Source organism: Bombus terrestris, chromosome 1 (genome assembly GCF_910591885.1).
Source record: "Bombus terrestris chromosome 1, iyBomTerr1.2, whole genome shotgun sequence".
Lineage (NCBI taxonomy): Eukaryota > Metazoa > Arthropoda > Insecta > Hymenoptera > Apidae > Bombus > Bombus terrestris.
The window spans coordinates 4996819-5012702 of NC_063269.1; the positions used below are offsets into that span (position 1 = coordinate 4996819).

Genomic DNA, 15884 nt, shown 5'->3' on the forward strand with positions numbered 1-15884 from the left:
TTACGAATTTTCTATTATCCTTCGACCACGAACCATACGTCGATCAAGATATCCCGCTATCCTGCATAGTCCTCCTTTTTGAGTCGGTTTTGAGGATAACGAGAAACCAGAAGAAGAATGTACTCGACGTGATTTCATTTCGGTAAGGCTGACGAGCAAATGTGACCGGCATGCTGTATTTCCAGCAATTTCTCCGATTCCTAACTTTACGCGAAACTCGTTGTCGTTGAGCAGCATACATTGAATTACATACGTTAAGCCACTCGTTGCGAACGCGCATAATAGCAACCGTGGTGACTAACAATTATCGCGCGACAGGCTCACTGCTTACAGTTTAACGGGCGTATCTTACATTTGCAGATATCTTCCCGTTTATTGCGAACATCGATAGGCGATGTTACAGAGCTGCAACGAAAAAGAGATCTCGGACGTCTTTCACTCGCAAGTACGACAGATCTTTAACGCGGAATCGCTCGGAAGTATCGTGTAAAGTTTGGACATTAGACGTAGCTTTTCTCGTACCGTTGCGACAGCATCGCACGGATGAAGGTTGAACGCTGTCCTGTTTAGAAAACATACAGGTTCCGTGGGAACGATTCTTTCGCGGAACGTTCCGAATCCTCGGCCTACTTCCATTCCCTTTGCTTCGACCTACAATCGCCGTTAAAGGTGAATACTCTTTGGAAAATGGTTTATCGCCTGAAATTTCAACAGCTGGCTTTGATCGGCTCTGATACAGAAATACGGTCAACGATTTCTCCGAGTGGCGATACGCGCGTCGTTTCACCACACTGTAATTCATCAACGAGATTCCTTGCAGCCGATGGAACGTCGGGTTCTCGCGATTAGCTAGCTACCCGTTGCCACGGCCGTGACTGGAAGTAGGGAGTGGGCCATCGAGGGAGGTGCAAGGAAAACACGTTCGCGAGCAGAGTGACCGAGCCGACACCCGGTATATGTGGATTCGTAGAGTAGTCGTAGAGTCGACTCTCCGATATCGAGCGGGAGGCCCAGCGAGGGTTGCGCTCGCGCACACCTACACGTTTCACCGACCAACGTACACGTACGTTACTCCAGCTTACACGTGCGCAGTCTCCCACCTCTACGATCTACCACCAGCGCGTGCCGCGGATGGGGAGGAATTTCGAGAGCAACGAAGAGGAAAGCAGGGTGTAGGGTAGCGGCGAGTGCAACGGCGAATATCAGGGGGTGGCTGGTGCCGCTGTCCGCGGAGAAAGGAGAGAGGGTGGAAGAGAAAGGAACGAGCAGCCGAAAAGCAGCGACGAAAGAGACAGAAGAAGCAGAGAAAGAGGACGATGGGAACGCGTGCAAAGGAGAAGAACGAGGAGTACCGTCGCCAAAGTAGAAGCGGGATACGCTACGTTGGTGGAAACGAGACTGGCACAGGGTGGGGTATAGGATGTAGAACGAGAGAGAAGATACGATCCGGTGTGCTCTGGTCGAAAGCGAAAAGGCACGACGACAGGGCGAAAAACAGAGAGGGACGGAGATCGGAACGACGAGGAAAGAGAACGGTCGAAGGGTGGCGAGGAGGATGGAGGACGTCCAATGTCGATGAAGGAGATGGAAGAAGCTGATGCGAGCAGCCACGTCGTGGAAACGGGAAGGAAGAAACGAGAGGGAAAGAGATACGGTTCGAGGGACAGCGTAAAGCGAAAAGGAGACGGGCATAGGAGAAGGGTGAAGAGAGAGCCGATAGCGGCGGAGGGCGGGATAAAGAGGGTTACGTAGCAAGGCGGTGGTAAAGGTGGGAAGGGGACAGGGAGAAAGTCGAGAGAGAGAGAGAGGAACGGAACGGAACAGGGTTGTTCCAGTGTGCAGCGAGCGGGCATCGCGGCGGGGGCGCCGTTCTGCTGCTCCTGTATATCCATCCAGAGTTATATGCACCATCTACCGCATCCTAGCGACCACGACGGCGACGACGACGACGACGACGACGACGACGGCGGCGGCGACGACGACGACGACGACGACGACGACGGCGACGGCGACGGCGACGACGACGGCGACGGCGACGACGACGGCGACGACGACGGCGACGACGGCGGTGGTAACAACGACGACGAGGACGAAGATAGTGACGGCAACGACGGCGACGTCGAAGATAGTGACGGCGACAACGCCGCCGGAAAGCAGGAAGAAGAGGAGGAGAAGGAGAAACAGGAGATACCCGGTGACATCGTTCGCGTCGAAGGCTAGAGAGTGTGACTCTTCGCGTAAACGACAGTATCTACGTTAGTCATACCGATAGAGTTTATTAGAATTCGTGGAACGCGTCGCGAACGTTACTTCGTTATTATGTCATGTGCGTCGTGGACGTTAACCAGTGTCATTGTTTGCGAAACGCACGACAAACGCGTTTCTGTTCTACGTAAATAAGGAGACAAGAGACGAGGGGAAAAGAGCAGAAGAGCGAAAGGAAGAGAACGGAAACAGAGACTGCGCGAAGACAAACAGGAAGAGAAGCTGAGGAGCGTTGCTCGTGGAAGCAACGGAAGAGCGTATAGAAAAGAAGAGAGCAACGAAGAAGCGAAGAAAGGAAAGACGGAGCGCCGGTTTTGCCTGTGGTAGAGAGAACGAGGGAAAGGTGGAATAACAAAGAGGAAAAAGGAAAAGTAAAAGGTAGGTCCACTCGTCGAAAGGAGCCATCGAAGGTGGAGGAGCATGCGAGAGCAGCTCCTCGGTGTTTCAACATGACCCAGCCTTAGTAGGGTACCTCTGCTGGCGTACACCCTCCGCGCCGCGACACGATACGACACGCAGAAGAAGGTGGTGGAGGAGGTGGAGGTGGTGCCGGCGGAGGAGGTGGTGGTGGTGGTGGAGGAGGCGGCGGCGGCGGAGGCCAGAGAGGTGGTGGAGGACGGAGGAGAGGAGGAGGAGGTGGACGGAGAAGAAGAAGACGAAGGAGGAGAAGGAGGAGGAGGACGGTGGACTCGCTAACGACGGCGAACGTCCTCGAGGGTGCAAGATACCAGCACCAGCAACACCACCGACGACGATGATCGTGACAGGCGGCGATCGACGTACATGTTGGAGAAGGAGGCGCCGATTCGCGGTTGCGGTACTGGCCTCGGCTCTACTGACTCTGGCGATCGGTCCCGCGCCAACCGAGGGACACAGGCCAGCACCGAACAATCCGATCATTCTGCAGACGAGCACCAGCACGACAACTACGCCCTTCTACGTGCACACGGTGAATGGTACCGTCTTAACGAACGGTAACTACGATGAGTTTGATGCACACGGGGAGGACGGATACAACAGTACCATCCATCATCACCATCATAAGAAGGTCGGCGGTAACATGACCGAGGAGAAGGCGCCTCTGTTTCCCGAAGATCTTTTCACCGTCCATCAACGGCGACGCGGTGCCGTGATACTTCACGTAGTCGGTGTGGTGTACATGTTTGTCGCGTTGGCGATCGTTTGCGACGAGTTCTTCGTGCCGTCTTTGGACGTGATTATCGAGAAACTGGAGATCGCCGACGACGTTGCAGGTGCTACCTTCATGGCGGCCGGCGGTTCGGCCCCGGAACTCTTCACATCGATAATCGGCGTGTTCGTGTCGTTCGACGACGTCGGTATCGGCACCATCGTCGGTTCGGCCGTCTTCAATATTCTCTTCGTGATCGGCATGTGCGCTATATTCTCGCGTACCGTGCTCTCCCTCACATGGTGGCCTCTATTTCGCGACTGCACCTTTTATAGCGCCAGTCTGCTCACCCTGATCTATTTCTTCCGTGATAATTATATTTACTGGTACGAGGCCCTCGTACTCTTTGGATTCTACTTGGCTTACGTGAGCTTCATGAAGTGGAACCAACCGATGGAAAAGCTGGTCAAGAGAGTGATCTACAGGAACAAGGTGACCCGGGTGAGGTCTACCGATCAGCTGATGCCCTCGGTATGTACACTGTTTCTAACGCAAACGCGGTATGCACACTGAAACGAACGCGATACACGCTCTTTCGAACCAGAACTCTCAGACCGATCCTCTCTCCTAGTCATCCATCTTCTTTACGTGTTTTCCATAATTTTTCTCCATTACGTCGAATCGATCTACGACCTACGTTCTCTACGTTCTACGACCGTTTAATCGCGCTACTCGCTACCACGCCGTTCCGTCCTTAGAACAAAGTCGCGTGACTTTGCCTACTCGCACGGCTACTCGTGGGCGGTGTTTTGTCCCGTTTACGGACATTACCACGTTCGCCCTCTTATCGGCCGCGTTTTTTTCTTTTCCTTTCCCTCGTCGCAGATGATCGGCCTGATCGAGCATCGGGGTCGCGACATTGGCCATGTTACCGATTATTATCCTACTTCCTCCCTTATCGTTCGCTTCTTCTATCCTATTCTTCTCGCATCTCTCGACTGCTTTTGATCGCACCGATCCTCTTTCCTATCACGGAACGTATCCTCTGTGTACTTTAGATAATAGAATAGGATTTTCAAACGGTTCGCTTTATCCCTCGCTCGAACGTTGCTCGTCTCATCGATTCGTTCTATTCGATGCTCTGCTAGTATTTCCGATCTACGGCCTCGAAAATCTCTCGTTCCGAGAACCAGGTGAATGAAGAAATTCGGTGCGACGAAAATGCTTGACTTTGAATCATCGCGCGTTGCTTTTCATATCCGCACTTTGCGCAAGGTCGATCTCGACGATGAAATTCAAGCGAAAAATTCCGATGCGCCAAAGATGTCCCAATTACGCGCGACCCATCCAACGACGCGCTTAATTAATACACTTTGCCACGCGTATCCAGTTCGAAATTAGAGAAACGCGGCTTCGGATACGAGTGGCGAAGCAACGAACCGTCTCTTCCACATCTTTCGCAACGTTTCGCGCCTGTTAAGATTCTGTCGGACGACGATCGATCGAACGCTGTGCATAATAAACGATTACGCGTTTCGATCGCGATCGATTCTTTCCACAGCCGTGACTACCCACGTCTGATTAAACTTCCGCCAGTTATTCGCTTCGTTGTCGTATCCTAGACGATGCACGCTCGATCACGCGCGTCACACGTACGGCAAAGAACGCTTCGACGTGAACTTGGATGGCGAACGCCGGATGGAATTTATGGCTCGATCAAGCGGGATGTAAACGCGAATAAATCAATCGGTCGAATTGAATTCTCCGCGATCGAGTAATTTACCTTCGTCGAAGGTGGAATTTTGATTTATCGATCGAACCTTTTAACAACCGCCGATCATCCACCGATTCTCCACTGCTAACAAACTCGATCGATTTCAAACTCCAGACAAATCAGCAGGAAATTGATTATCGAGATGACACGCTTCACCGTGTTCGGTATTTCCTTCGTGGAAATGCCGCGGGTGATACGAAAAACATTTTTCTATTGTCTGTTCGAAATCGATCGCTTCGTTGTGCTCGAACGATTTCCACTATGTGCACGGCCTATGCTCACTGTATCCCGCTGATCGCGCAACTTTGTCTTTCGTCTCCTCGCGCTTCCTCCCGGTATTCAACGATCGGAACGCGGCACACATTGTCTGAGAATTGGGATAACGGCACATATATCTGACAGTGCTGGAATCTTCATGGTCCTTGTTTCGCAACCCGATGATTGTTCATGGATGCGGAAGATCGTCGGGCAACTACGAGCTAGAAAAATGACAGTCGTGCGATCGGTGTCGCTGTTATTATCGTCTCGTGCAGACTGAAACGCGAAAAGACGAATCGCGAGTCGTAATGGGAAAAGGTTGCGTAATATTTCGTCCCGATGATTGTATTTTCATAGCGATTTTCTACTGACCGTACACGGTCCGAGAATCGTGTGTGAAAATTCGCTTGTCACGCGGCTGGAAGATGGATCGTGTGCGTGGACTGTGACAACGTTAATTACGTTATCAAGATCGTGCTAGATAAAACGGCGAGGCAATCGCTGTAGCAGCGGTATGCAAAAGCGAATGATTCGCTGTCGTGAGACAGGGCCGTAAACTCTGCACTCGCTTTTAATCAGCTAGTCATGATTTCACCTGTTTATATCGGATCGTTTCACGGTTGTTTCTTCCATCTTGTATATCGATATAGAAATACATTATAAGCGTAAGCTAACTAATATACGCCGACGCGTACTTCGTCTTGTCTTTGTCCACAGCCGGTGTTTCTATCGTGCGAATTTCGCGTTCGGCCACTTTCTCTCTCGCACCTCGATTCCCCGTGTCGTTGATATCGTAAAATAGCGAAACTCTGCTGTCAATCAGACACGATATCGAGAGTGTGAAATACAATTCTCTTATTGACATTGATTAGTGATTGCTGAAAACGGAAACCCGATGCGTTAATGACTGCATAATTGTACAGTGATAGAACCACCGATCGGAATTTACCTTCTCTCGCCGATTTCCACGTTCGATTTAATACCATCGTGAAAATTGTCACGCGTTCATCTTTATTTCTATATACATATTTCCTGGAATAATCAACTGTCAATACGCTGTAGCGTGCACCTTGCGTATCGAAAATTTCACCGAGTATTACTCGATCGATTTGCTATTCAAACTACCGGGAATTCGCATGAAACGTTCAGCGCTGGATAAATAATACGCGGAATCTTGCTTCGAGAGACACGCAAAGTTTAACCCCGACATCATCCGAGGCAACGAGAGACAAAAATCGTATCGGGACGAGGAAGCCGCGGTTCGAGCAGACAATCGAGTGATTAAAGGTTTAATTAACGCACGAGTCCTCTCGACAGCGAAGGCTAGGGGCTCGCGAGGAGTTTTAAATCGTCGTCCTCGCGATGAATTTCCTCGGACGACAGGCGATCGGAAAAGTCTGTAAGAAGAAAAGTTCGCCAGCGGTTTAACCGAAGCTGATCGGTACTTCCTCTCGTCATCTTTCTCGTCCATCCCATTCCCATTGTTCGCCGGTTGTGGACGCCGGGTTCTTCTGTCCTCGCGAAATCTTCCTTCTCGGGGAAGTTACGGCATTGCAGTGTGCTGAGGCCCTCCACCCATCGTCGAATCGATTCGACAGAGGCCCTTCCACGCTTAACCTCGCCACGACCATATACAACCACTGACGGTCGAGCTCGTGCACGCTCCACCTTCCTTCTCTTTGCGTTATATAAAACGTACGTACGCTGATCACATGCACGCTCGAGTTGCCAGCAATCTGCCTACAAAACCCGATTGACCGAACCGACCTAAAGTGTTTCGACAGCGACCGGTAAACAGACCGATGCTAATAATATGATTAGCCAACGGTCTGGCCTGTCGTTGTCCGGCTGACAACGTTTACTCGCCGGGAACACGCGAATTCGTGCGTTCAAAGAACCACGTAGAGTCTTGAACGTTTACCACGATGTTTGGTACCGTCGTTCCGTCAAAGGGAGAAGCGTTTGATCTACGACGTCGAGAGAGAAATCGTAGCGATCGTGGGTCTGTTCGTTCGTTAGTCTTCTTCGGTGACGCGGGATCAGTCGCGTCGATTTCAATCTGAAAAACGTCGAAGGGATATCCGAGATTGTCGCGTACATCGCGTCGAACAAGAGGAGCGGAGATTTCCATCGTGAGAGCAAAACGCGAGGCGCGGCCTATGGTACGCGAAATGGCGCGCAGCAAATTGCACAGTAATCGCATCTCTTGTAATCCCCGATTCGTCCGAAGTGTAACACGGCGCGTACGAATCTTTCCACGAAAGGAAGAAATACTACTCCTGACGAGGATAACTTTGCCTGGGAAAGAAAATTTCGAAAGTTTCTCGACGAGGGGAAATTCGGAAGTAAAAAGTTTCGCGCCAGGAACACAAGTCGCCGATTCGTCTACGAAATTGCGATCGTCCCCGACCAAGGAAAGAATTTTCTCGAGATAAACGAGTTTGCGATCAATCGGCAGAGCCTGTTCCTGACGTTATATCGGCTACCATTCGCGTCTCGATCGGCTGTTTCCTTCACAGGACACATAATATCGTTCGTTTTCTCCCGATTGCTTGATTTTTCTATTAACGCGAACGATCAGTTTCTATCGAGCAAACGGTTCTTCGGGGACAAAGTTTCACGTGAAACGATCGTACTTCGACACGAGGGATTAACGTTTACGGTCGCGGTACCCTGTCCACACCGGACGAACGAGTTGGAAGTTTCATTTACCTTCCAATTAGGGAAGCCTACCTCTTGGAATTAGGCGTAACTTTTGATTAGATTTCCTTCGGAAGTGACGCTGTTCGAATTATGGTTTGTTTCGCTCTGTACCGTGCGCGATTACCCGGCCGCAATTACGAGAACGGTTTTCTTCGTCGATTGTTTTCTCCCTTCGACGGACCAAGGTGGTAAATAAAATGATTGAAATAAAAGTCTTGGCGAACAATCGAACGGAACCGCGCATCCAGTTAGGTTGGTAGACGATTGTTCGGAAACGGTGCTCGGAAAAGGAAAAAATTGTTTCAAACCAGCGTCGCTTGTTTTCCATCCGAGAGAAAGGCATTTTCGTCGGTTAACGATAATGCGCGGCCGACGTTCTTTTGTTGGAATATTGATTCGCGGTTGGAAAATTCGTTCCGCTACCTTGACCAGTGACATTTCCGCGCTTTCCAAAAAAAAAAAAATGTGACGTCTTTCGGTGCCGTTCTTCTCCACTCGCAGAGACGATACTACGCGGAAACGCGTACGACGATCGATCGATAACAGCTTGCGATAATTGAGCCGACGCGTACCGAAAATTGGCGTCCCGAATTGTCGTGATACGTCCGTTTGTTTTTATAAAAGCAAACAGGTCAACGAGAAAACACAGGCAGAGAAGGAGACGCAGACGAGAGGGGAGGTCGCGAGAAAAAAAAGAAAAATATTTACGCGCCTCTGTTTCGCCGTTGAAGAGGGAAATCGCAGTCGTCGGTTTGTTTTCGACCGCTCGGCAACTTTCGTAAACGTCGAAGGTCGCGCGATGCGAGTAAAATTCGCGATGGTCGCGGGCAAATCGTGCCGAATCGAATCGAACGATGATTCGCGGTAACGACACGGTCGGGTTTACTTTGATTTATCGTTCGATTCGTTGAAGTTATTACGGTTAGACGAGGAACTTCCGATCGGTTACATCGATTATACGAAAAGAATTCGGGTCAACTTTCCGGGTATTAGTCCTTCTGTATCAAAGACTTCTTTGTCGAAAAGATGGTGTTAATTAATATTTTTCGACAAACTGGACCGTTAAACGTCGAAAACTTGCAACATCGAACATCGAGAACTTGTAACGTCTCGCACTTAACAAGTAGACCGTACGTCGAACGTAAGGAAACGTTCTGTGTGGAGAATGTCATTTCGTTGGATCGCGATGTACGTATGTTCGTTGGTACGAATAAGCGGAACGCGTTCGCGAAGATACTTGCAGAAATTCTGAAACTTTTCCTAATTAAATTTCGTGCATCGTCATAGTTGAACCGATTTTCATTCCATTGAATGCGCGAGACACTGGCGAAGGAAAGTTACGGTCGTGATCGAGACTAGTTCGTTTCGGGTCTTTGTTGTCCTCCGCCACATTTATCTTCTAGGTAATTAAACTTGAGCCGTGCAAAAATGATCGACTCTGGTGTTACGTCACGTTCCCGGTGAATATACGATTCGATATATATATATACGAGGCCGATTTAGGTTCTTCCCGCGGGGAAATACGCGGTTAAGAAATCTCCCGTTCTTGTCGAAAGACGGAAGAGGCAGGAAAACTTTGAGCGGCGAAACTTGCACTCGAGGCAAAACCTCCTCGTCTCGAATATGCCTGTGTAATCTGGTCGACGCTGTCGAAACGTCGAACACTCAAAATCCACCGCGTACTTTTTCCTCGTTTCGTTTCGTTTCTTGCAAACGCCGGGTTGTATTACATTTTCTCTTGCGTCGAGTTGCGCGCTACGAGTCCGTTGTTTTCTTATCGAGACGTATTTCGTCCTGGAATTTATTATATTCGCGATGGTCGTCGAGAGGTTTTTTCCAAGCGCTGTATCGATCCGTCTTAACAGCATCGACGTTTTTCTTTTTTCTAAATTATCCGTAGTTTGGACACTTTGAAGCATCGCCCCGTCTGATGGCCCAATTTACGTCTGCTCTTTTAGCCGACCGACCAGTCTTTTATCGCGTTAACGGCAAGACTCCTTTCCTCGTTAGCGAAGCAAATAAAGAAATAGACAAAAGCGAAAAGTTCGGACTTGTAGCGGCATTCGCGAGCGGAACGACGCGAGCAACTTCAAATTCTCGTGCTTGCGTTAGCGTTTTCGGGAGTCAAAGAGGAAAAACGTTAGTTGCGAGAAACGTGGTCGGACATCGGGATTTCGACGAGCAGAGGCATCTCGATCTTCTCGTGGCGACGTTGGATGCAGCCGTGCGAGATAGGTCGCGCGAACACGCTGCTACGCGAACGCGTCGACGAAACGAGAATCGCGACGCGGTTGATTCGCTCGCGTTATTCTCTATCGATCGTCCGCGCCGAATCAGCGACGGAATTACTTCGTCGATCGGTATATCGAACACCTCAGCAACACCAGGACCAATCATCGTGCCTCGTAATTATCGCAGAAGCAAACACTCGTTGTGATTGACGACAAGAGCCTCTCCCTGCTTTTCCTCTGCAAGCTTGCGAGATGTCGCGAAGGAGAAAACGAAACAGACTGCATTCGGGAAACGAGATGCCGTCGTATCGATCGAAGGTCGCAATTATTTGCACGACTGAAAGTAAGTTTCAAGGATTTCGCTTCTTTTTCCCGCTCTGTTTTTTTTTCTTCTTCCTCCTCTTCTTTTCTTTTCTTTTCTACTTCTAGTTGTTCCGTCGTTTCTTTTTCTCCAACCTTTGTTCGCTAATTAAGCGGCGACCTTCGGCCAAGCTTACGACGCCGCATACTCTTTCCTTTCCTTGCGACGCGTAATCTCTGTGCACAAGTCTATGTGAAACGCTTCCGCGATTACTGCATTCTCGTGTGATTGTGTGCCGCTTGCGAAATCACGAATCATCAACAAACAATTACTCGATTGTCGTTACTGTGATTGTAACTGGGTGTTTCTTGCTTGCAGCACCAGAGCGCCGCCCAGGCATTGGTGAGTCGCATGTCTCTATCTCTTTTTTCCTCTATCTCTACGATCTCTATATTTCCTCTGCGTTTCTTATTCACGACCGTTGACAAACTTTCTACACACTGTTCGTCGGCTGCTCGACTTACGCGCCGGAACGATCCTCCCTTGTTCCACGAAGGAACACGTCACCCTCGATCGAGAATCTGCCCCGTGAAAGTCGAGCAGCCGACGCGTCGACGCGATGCATGATTCTGTGTCTCGTACTTTGCCACGTCATGTGCCTTTGATCGATGTATTTATTCGTAACAGCATCAAACTAAACCGAATGTTCCAGAAGTCGCGCAGACCTCTCGCGACTCGTTTCTCTATCAAACGCGAGTTTGCGTGCGAGGGATGCGCGACTTTTGGACCGAAATTTCACGCGTTCTTTTCGCGGTTAATCGTATAATACCGACGGATTTGACGGACGATGTCGGCGGGATTCGCTGACGATTAGCAGCGAGGTGCAAGACCACGAGGAAAGAAAATTGGTATCGCGGTAACAACGTACGTAGATATTCAAGGGTACAAGGGGTAAAGCGTGTTCACCCTCGTGGGATTTCGGTGCGCGGCCTCATTGTCACCTTCGACTTTAGCCGCTGCAGCGTTCTGATCTATCTCTCTTTCATCAAGCACTCTTGGTCGATTCAGGATGCACCGATGCAGCCAGGTCGCTCCGCGCATGAGAAGTGGCAGCTGCGACAAAAAAGAATCGTTTATCCACGCCCTCAACCCCGTTTCCGCATAATAGATACGTAGACACGTACATACAATCACACACACACACACACACACACACACACACACACACATACGCAGCATCTACTGACAGAGACACTTACGCTTACACACGGCCAGACAGTGACGCGTAGAGAACAAGAAAGGGAAGAAAAAGAGAAATTGCTTCGATCGGTCGAAATTGCGCGAGTACGCGACTCTCGTTCCATAACAATATCCATCGTAACTGTGGTAAGTACTTACGAACAATCCGAAACCATTCTGAACAGGTGCGCAAAAGTACGGGGATTTTAACCGATCGAAATGCTTCGTTCGTTGTTCGTTTCGGCAGCATTAACCACGTATACGCATTGAGCCACACGTATGTAAGCGTACACGAATAAACTGATTAAAGAGAAGCTAGGATTTCATGGAAAACTAATACGAGAGGGTTTGTGCGTTTGCCGAGTAGCGACCGCGTCATCGGTTCCTCTTTGATTAGATTCCGCGAATCGAGACGCGTTCGATGCAAAATAGCAATCGCGTTTCTGAAAGTCAGATCATCCGATTGAATTAATCAGTACCGAACGCTGGTTTTCCACCGCGATCTCGGCCCTACCCCTCGTCGCTTTTGCAATCCTATCTGGCGATGTTTTGAGGAAAAACGTGAATGATTCACGAGGTCGGTCGAGCCCGTACGTAACCAAATTAAGTGGTTTCCTAGACGTCCGATTGTCTATGCCTGATCGATGAAATATTCCTGGAAGCGCGGCGTTCGTTTTCTTCGAAGATCGCAATTATGTTTCGATTTGATCACGATCGACCTAGTTCGAGCGAGATAAATCATCGGCCTGTAGCCGATCGCCGAGAAACCAACTATCCGTTAAGATTCGCGAGAATCCAGGCGAGACTGTTGTCCTTTATCGCGTATTCTATATGAGAAAAGTTGCACCGAGTGATTTTCTATGGCAAGGCAAACTAGGTCGCAAGTAAAAGTTGTGTAATTGCGGGTCTATCGGTACCGATAGTCGATCCCTAGCGAGAAAAGCCATCATAGCTATACGTAGACGTATATTTCAGCAAGAACCGCGGTAAGAGAGACGAGAATATCGGTGGTAGTTTCGCGAAGCAAAGTAATCGTAGTCGGTGTAAAGTTGATTTGCCGCTGCGACATTCTCGAGTGGCTCTCTCGAATTTAAATAACGTTTACTAGCTCGTCGCTATAAACCCCATTATCGCGGCTCGCTGAAACATCCTGTCGAGACGGAAATCGTAATTCAATTCGAAACATTCCCAGGCGTTTTCTTCGTCTATCGCAGATTCTTCGGAACCTTTTAGTTTCTTCGGAGACGTTGGCGAACGACTACGACGAGGGGAACGGTTATTCGTTCTTTTTCACAATCTTATCCGCCGCGCGGAGAAATCGAGCCGGCAGAAATTCACTAGTCTCCGGAGTTCGATTCGCCACTTCGTTTTCACGTCTTTTAATTTCTCTTTGTCTCGCTCGATCCACCGTTCTCTTAACAACACTTCGCATCGCCACATTTTTTCTCCAGCCATTCGAAGCAGCGCCGATCTTCGCTAACGTTTCTCACGATATTGCTGTTTCCTCGCGTTGATTTAATCGCGACTGTTCCGCTCGGAAATCGTAACGCGACGATTACAAAACCATGGATCGCTTTATCTCGCGTTTAGCGATACTTCGTGACGCGGCTCGTTTGTCGAAGGATTTTCGAATTCCGGAGAACGACGTCGTACAAAAAGATATCGCGTTGTGTTCGATATTGGCCTGAACGATTTAGCCCGCGTTAATGTCCCATTAAGTTCTGCTGGTGTCAGTTATATCGTTCGCAATGCTCTACGAACCGCGCTATTTATCGCATCGCGAACGACTGTTTGTTCATCCTGACAGACGAGTCGTGCCAATTATAGACCGCGATATTATCCAACGATGTAAAAGTTTCGATTGTCACCGAACGCTCCACTTTTGTCCGTTGCGTTTCCAATCTGCTCGGGGCGCGGATAAAAACCGCAACGTTTTCCTACGATAACTTTTTGTCGTCGCTCGTGTTTCACGGATGTGCCACTTGTTCGTTACAGCTATAAAACCACCGTAAAGGCCATTAGGTTCTCCGTTCGAAGGGAACAATTACGAAAAAGACGATGGCTAAGTGAAACACGAATATATTAAAAACCGATGATATCGATCGGTGCGGACGATATCGGATAGACTCTCGATTATACGAGGATGGCCTACGAGAAACGACTACGTAAGAATAAGATTTCAAGTTTGGATCTGGAAGTAGAGACGAGGGGAGATCTTGAGGATCGCGGGCAAATTTGTCTAGGTAGGAAACGGCCAGGAAAAGGCAACGGCGGTGAATCGAAGCCGGCCGGCCGATCATTTATTTACGAATGTTCCGGCAAGCCTCGATTCGAGTGCACGCGAGTCTCGATACGCCTTAATGCACACATTCTCTATCGGATGCTTTAATATTAGTCGCCGTTCCATTCATGCTACCAAGAGGCTTCTCGATTCATTGTCATCCATCGAACGCGCCATTTGTCTTCTTAATGGTATCGCGACTAGCTTCGCGATTTAGATCGTATTAAGAAAGAAAACGCGCGAACGACACGGCAGTGAGCTGACCGATGGCAAAACGCGCATCCTTCGAAACGGGCTATTTATATTTCCCTTCTAGCTAACGATTTTTCCATCGTTCGTTTCAACGATCACAAAATAATTAGAAAGTTTTTCGTTCGCGTCCTAATTGCTCGCCCCTGCCCCCATCCAGGTTCGAGTAGCTCGTTCAATGTAGCTTACTTTTCCACTGTTTGACCTACTTAGCATCGATGGTGAAATATTTTAACCCCGGTTCTCGTTCAATTACGTCAAACCGATTTTCGAAACAAAGGATTCGATAGACAGCCGAGAAATCCCCTCGTGCTGCGTCATCCGACGACATCTGTCATAGACACGCAACCGAACCCTTTTATTTTCCACCCTCTACGCTGACAATTTCAAGTTCACCCATTGTTCGAGCGTGTTACTCACCGCTTTATCGACCATGCCGACCCTTCGTCCGAAGGTCTGGTTAAAAATTTCAAGGATCGACTCTCTTATCGAGGTGGGCTCGACCGGTGGCTAAATCGAAGGCATAAATAGCGCGGTAAACATCGAAATACCCAAGGTACGGCCTTAATCTCTTAAGGGTTCGTCGTTGAATGAGAAAGAACGACGAGTCGGCACGGTTTCCGCCGAGGAAAATCGATCGAGCCTGCGAGAAAATTCGCGAATATGATCGATGACCCGCGGACGGGATGTCGCTCGCGGGGGAAAAAATGGAACGTTTGCCTGGTAAATATCTAGCAACAGAAGCGAATCTCAGTTTCCACGTCGGAGTTTATTTGCCGGTTTATTTGCAGGCCAAATTGTTTTCGCATCTAACGGATGCGCCCCTCGAAATCGGGGTGGGAAAGTTCGTTTGTTCGAAACAGCGTTGTCCTTGGCGAGTCGTTGGAAAAGATGTCGCCGACAATCGAGTGCCGAGTTGGCTATTGTTCGAATGTGACGAAGAACCGAGTTAGAATGAATCCGACCCGCTCGGCCTACTCGCCGCATTTGCCTAACGGTGCACGCTCTTGAAATATTGCCAGCTGCGATAAACGAACGCCTACACCGTCGTTCAATGCGACTCCGTTTCCCTTCGAACGGCCGTGTTACGCCGTGAAAAGGGAGAAAAGCGCGAAAGAAAAGGAAAAAGGACGGAAGGGGGGAAAAAATGAAGAGAGAAAAAGAAGGGAGACCCGTGTATGGAGAGAACGCGTGTACGCGGCAACCGTAATACTCGTTTTATTCGCTCAAACATTCGCCGGCCGCCTGTCCCTTTCAAACGTTCCACTTGTTTTTCGCGCGTATCGACGTATCGACAGTGCAACGCGCTCGCACGCCTCCAACTTTCCTCGCGGTTTCCTCCGCGTTCCCCGGCTTCCGTTTCGTCTTCCATGACGCCATTCTACTCGCCCTGCAAGAATCTAGGATTCCTGGTAATTGGAACAGTCTCGGAGGAAATTTTGATGAAATAGAGA

The 15884-nt window shown here is 49.3% G+C and overlaps 1 protein-coding gene across 2 annotated transcripts in view; it reads left to right on the top strand.

Annotated features, from left to right (window-relative positions):
* Positions 1-2871: 2871 nt before the first annotated feature.
* The window catches only part of LOC100644792 (sodium/potassium/calcium exchanger Nckx30C), a 44466-nt gene continuing 31453 nt past the window's right edge, over positions 2872-15884 (top strand). The window contains exons 1-2 of one of the 2 annotated variants that reach the window (XM_012308987.3): positions 2872-3925; positions 11040-11063. In XM_012308987.3, coding sequence (XP_012164377.1) covers positions 3020-3925; positions 11040-11063 — 930 coding nt within the window. In that variant the 5' untranslated portion in view covers positions 2872-3019. The remainder of the gene's footprint in view (positions 3926-11039; positions 11064-15884) is intronic. The other variant, XM_012308992.3, reaches the window with a different exon arrangement.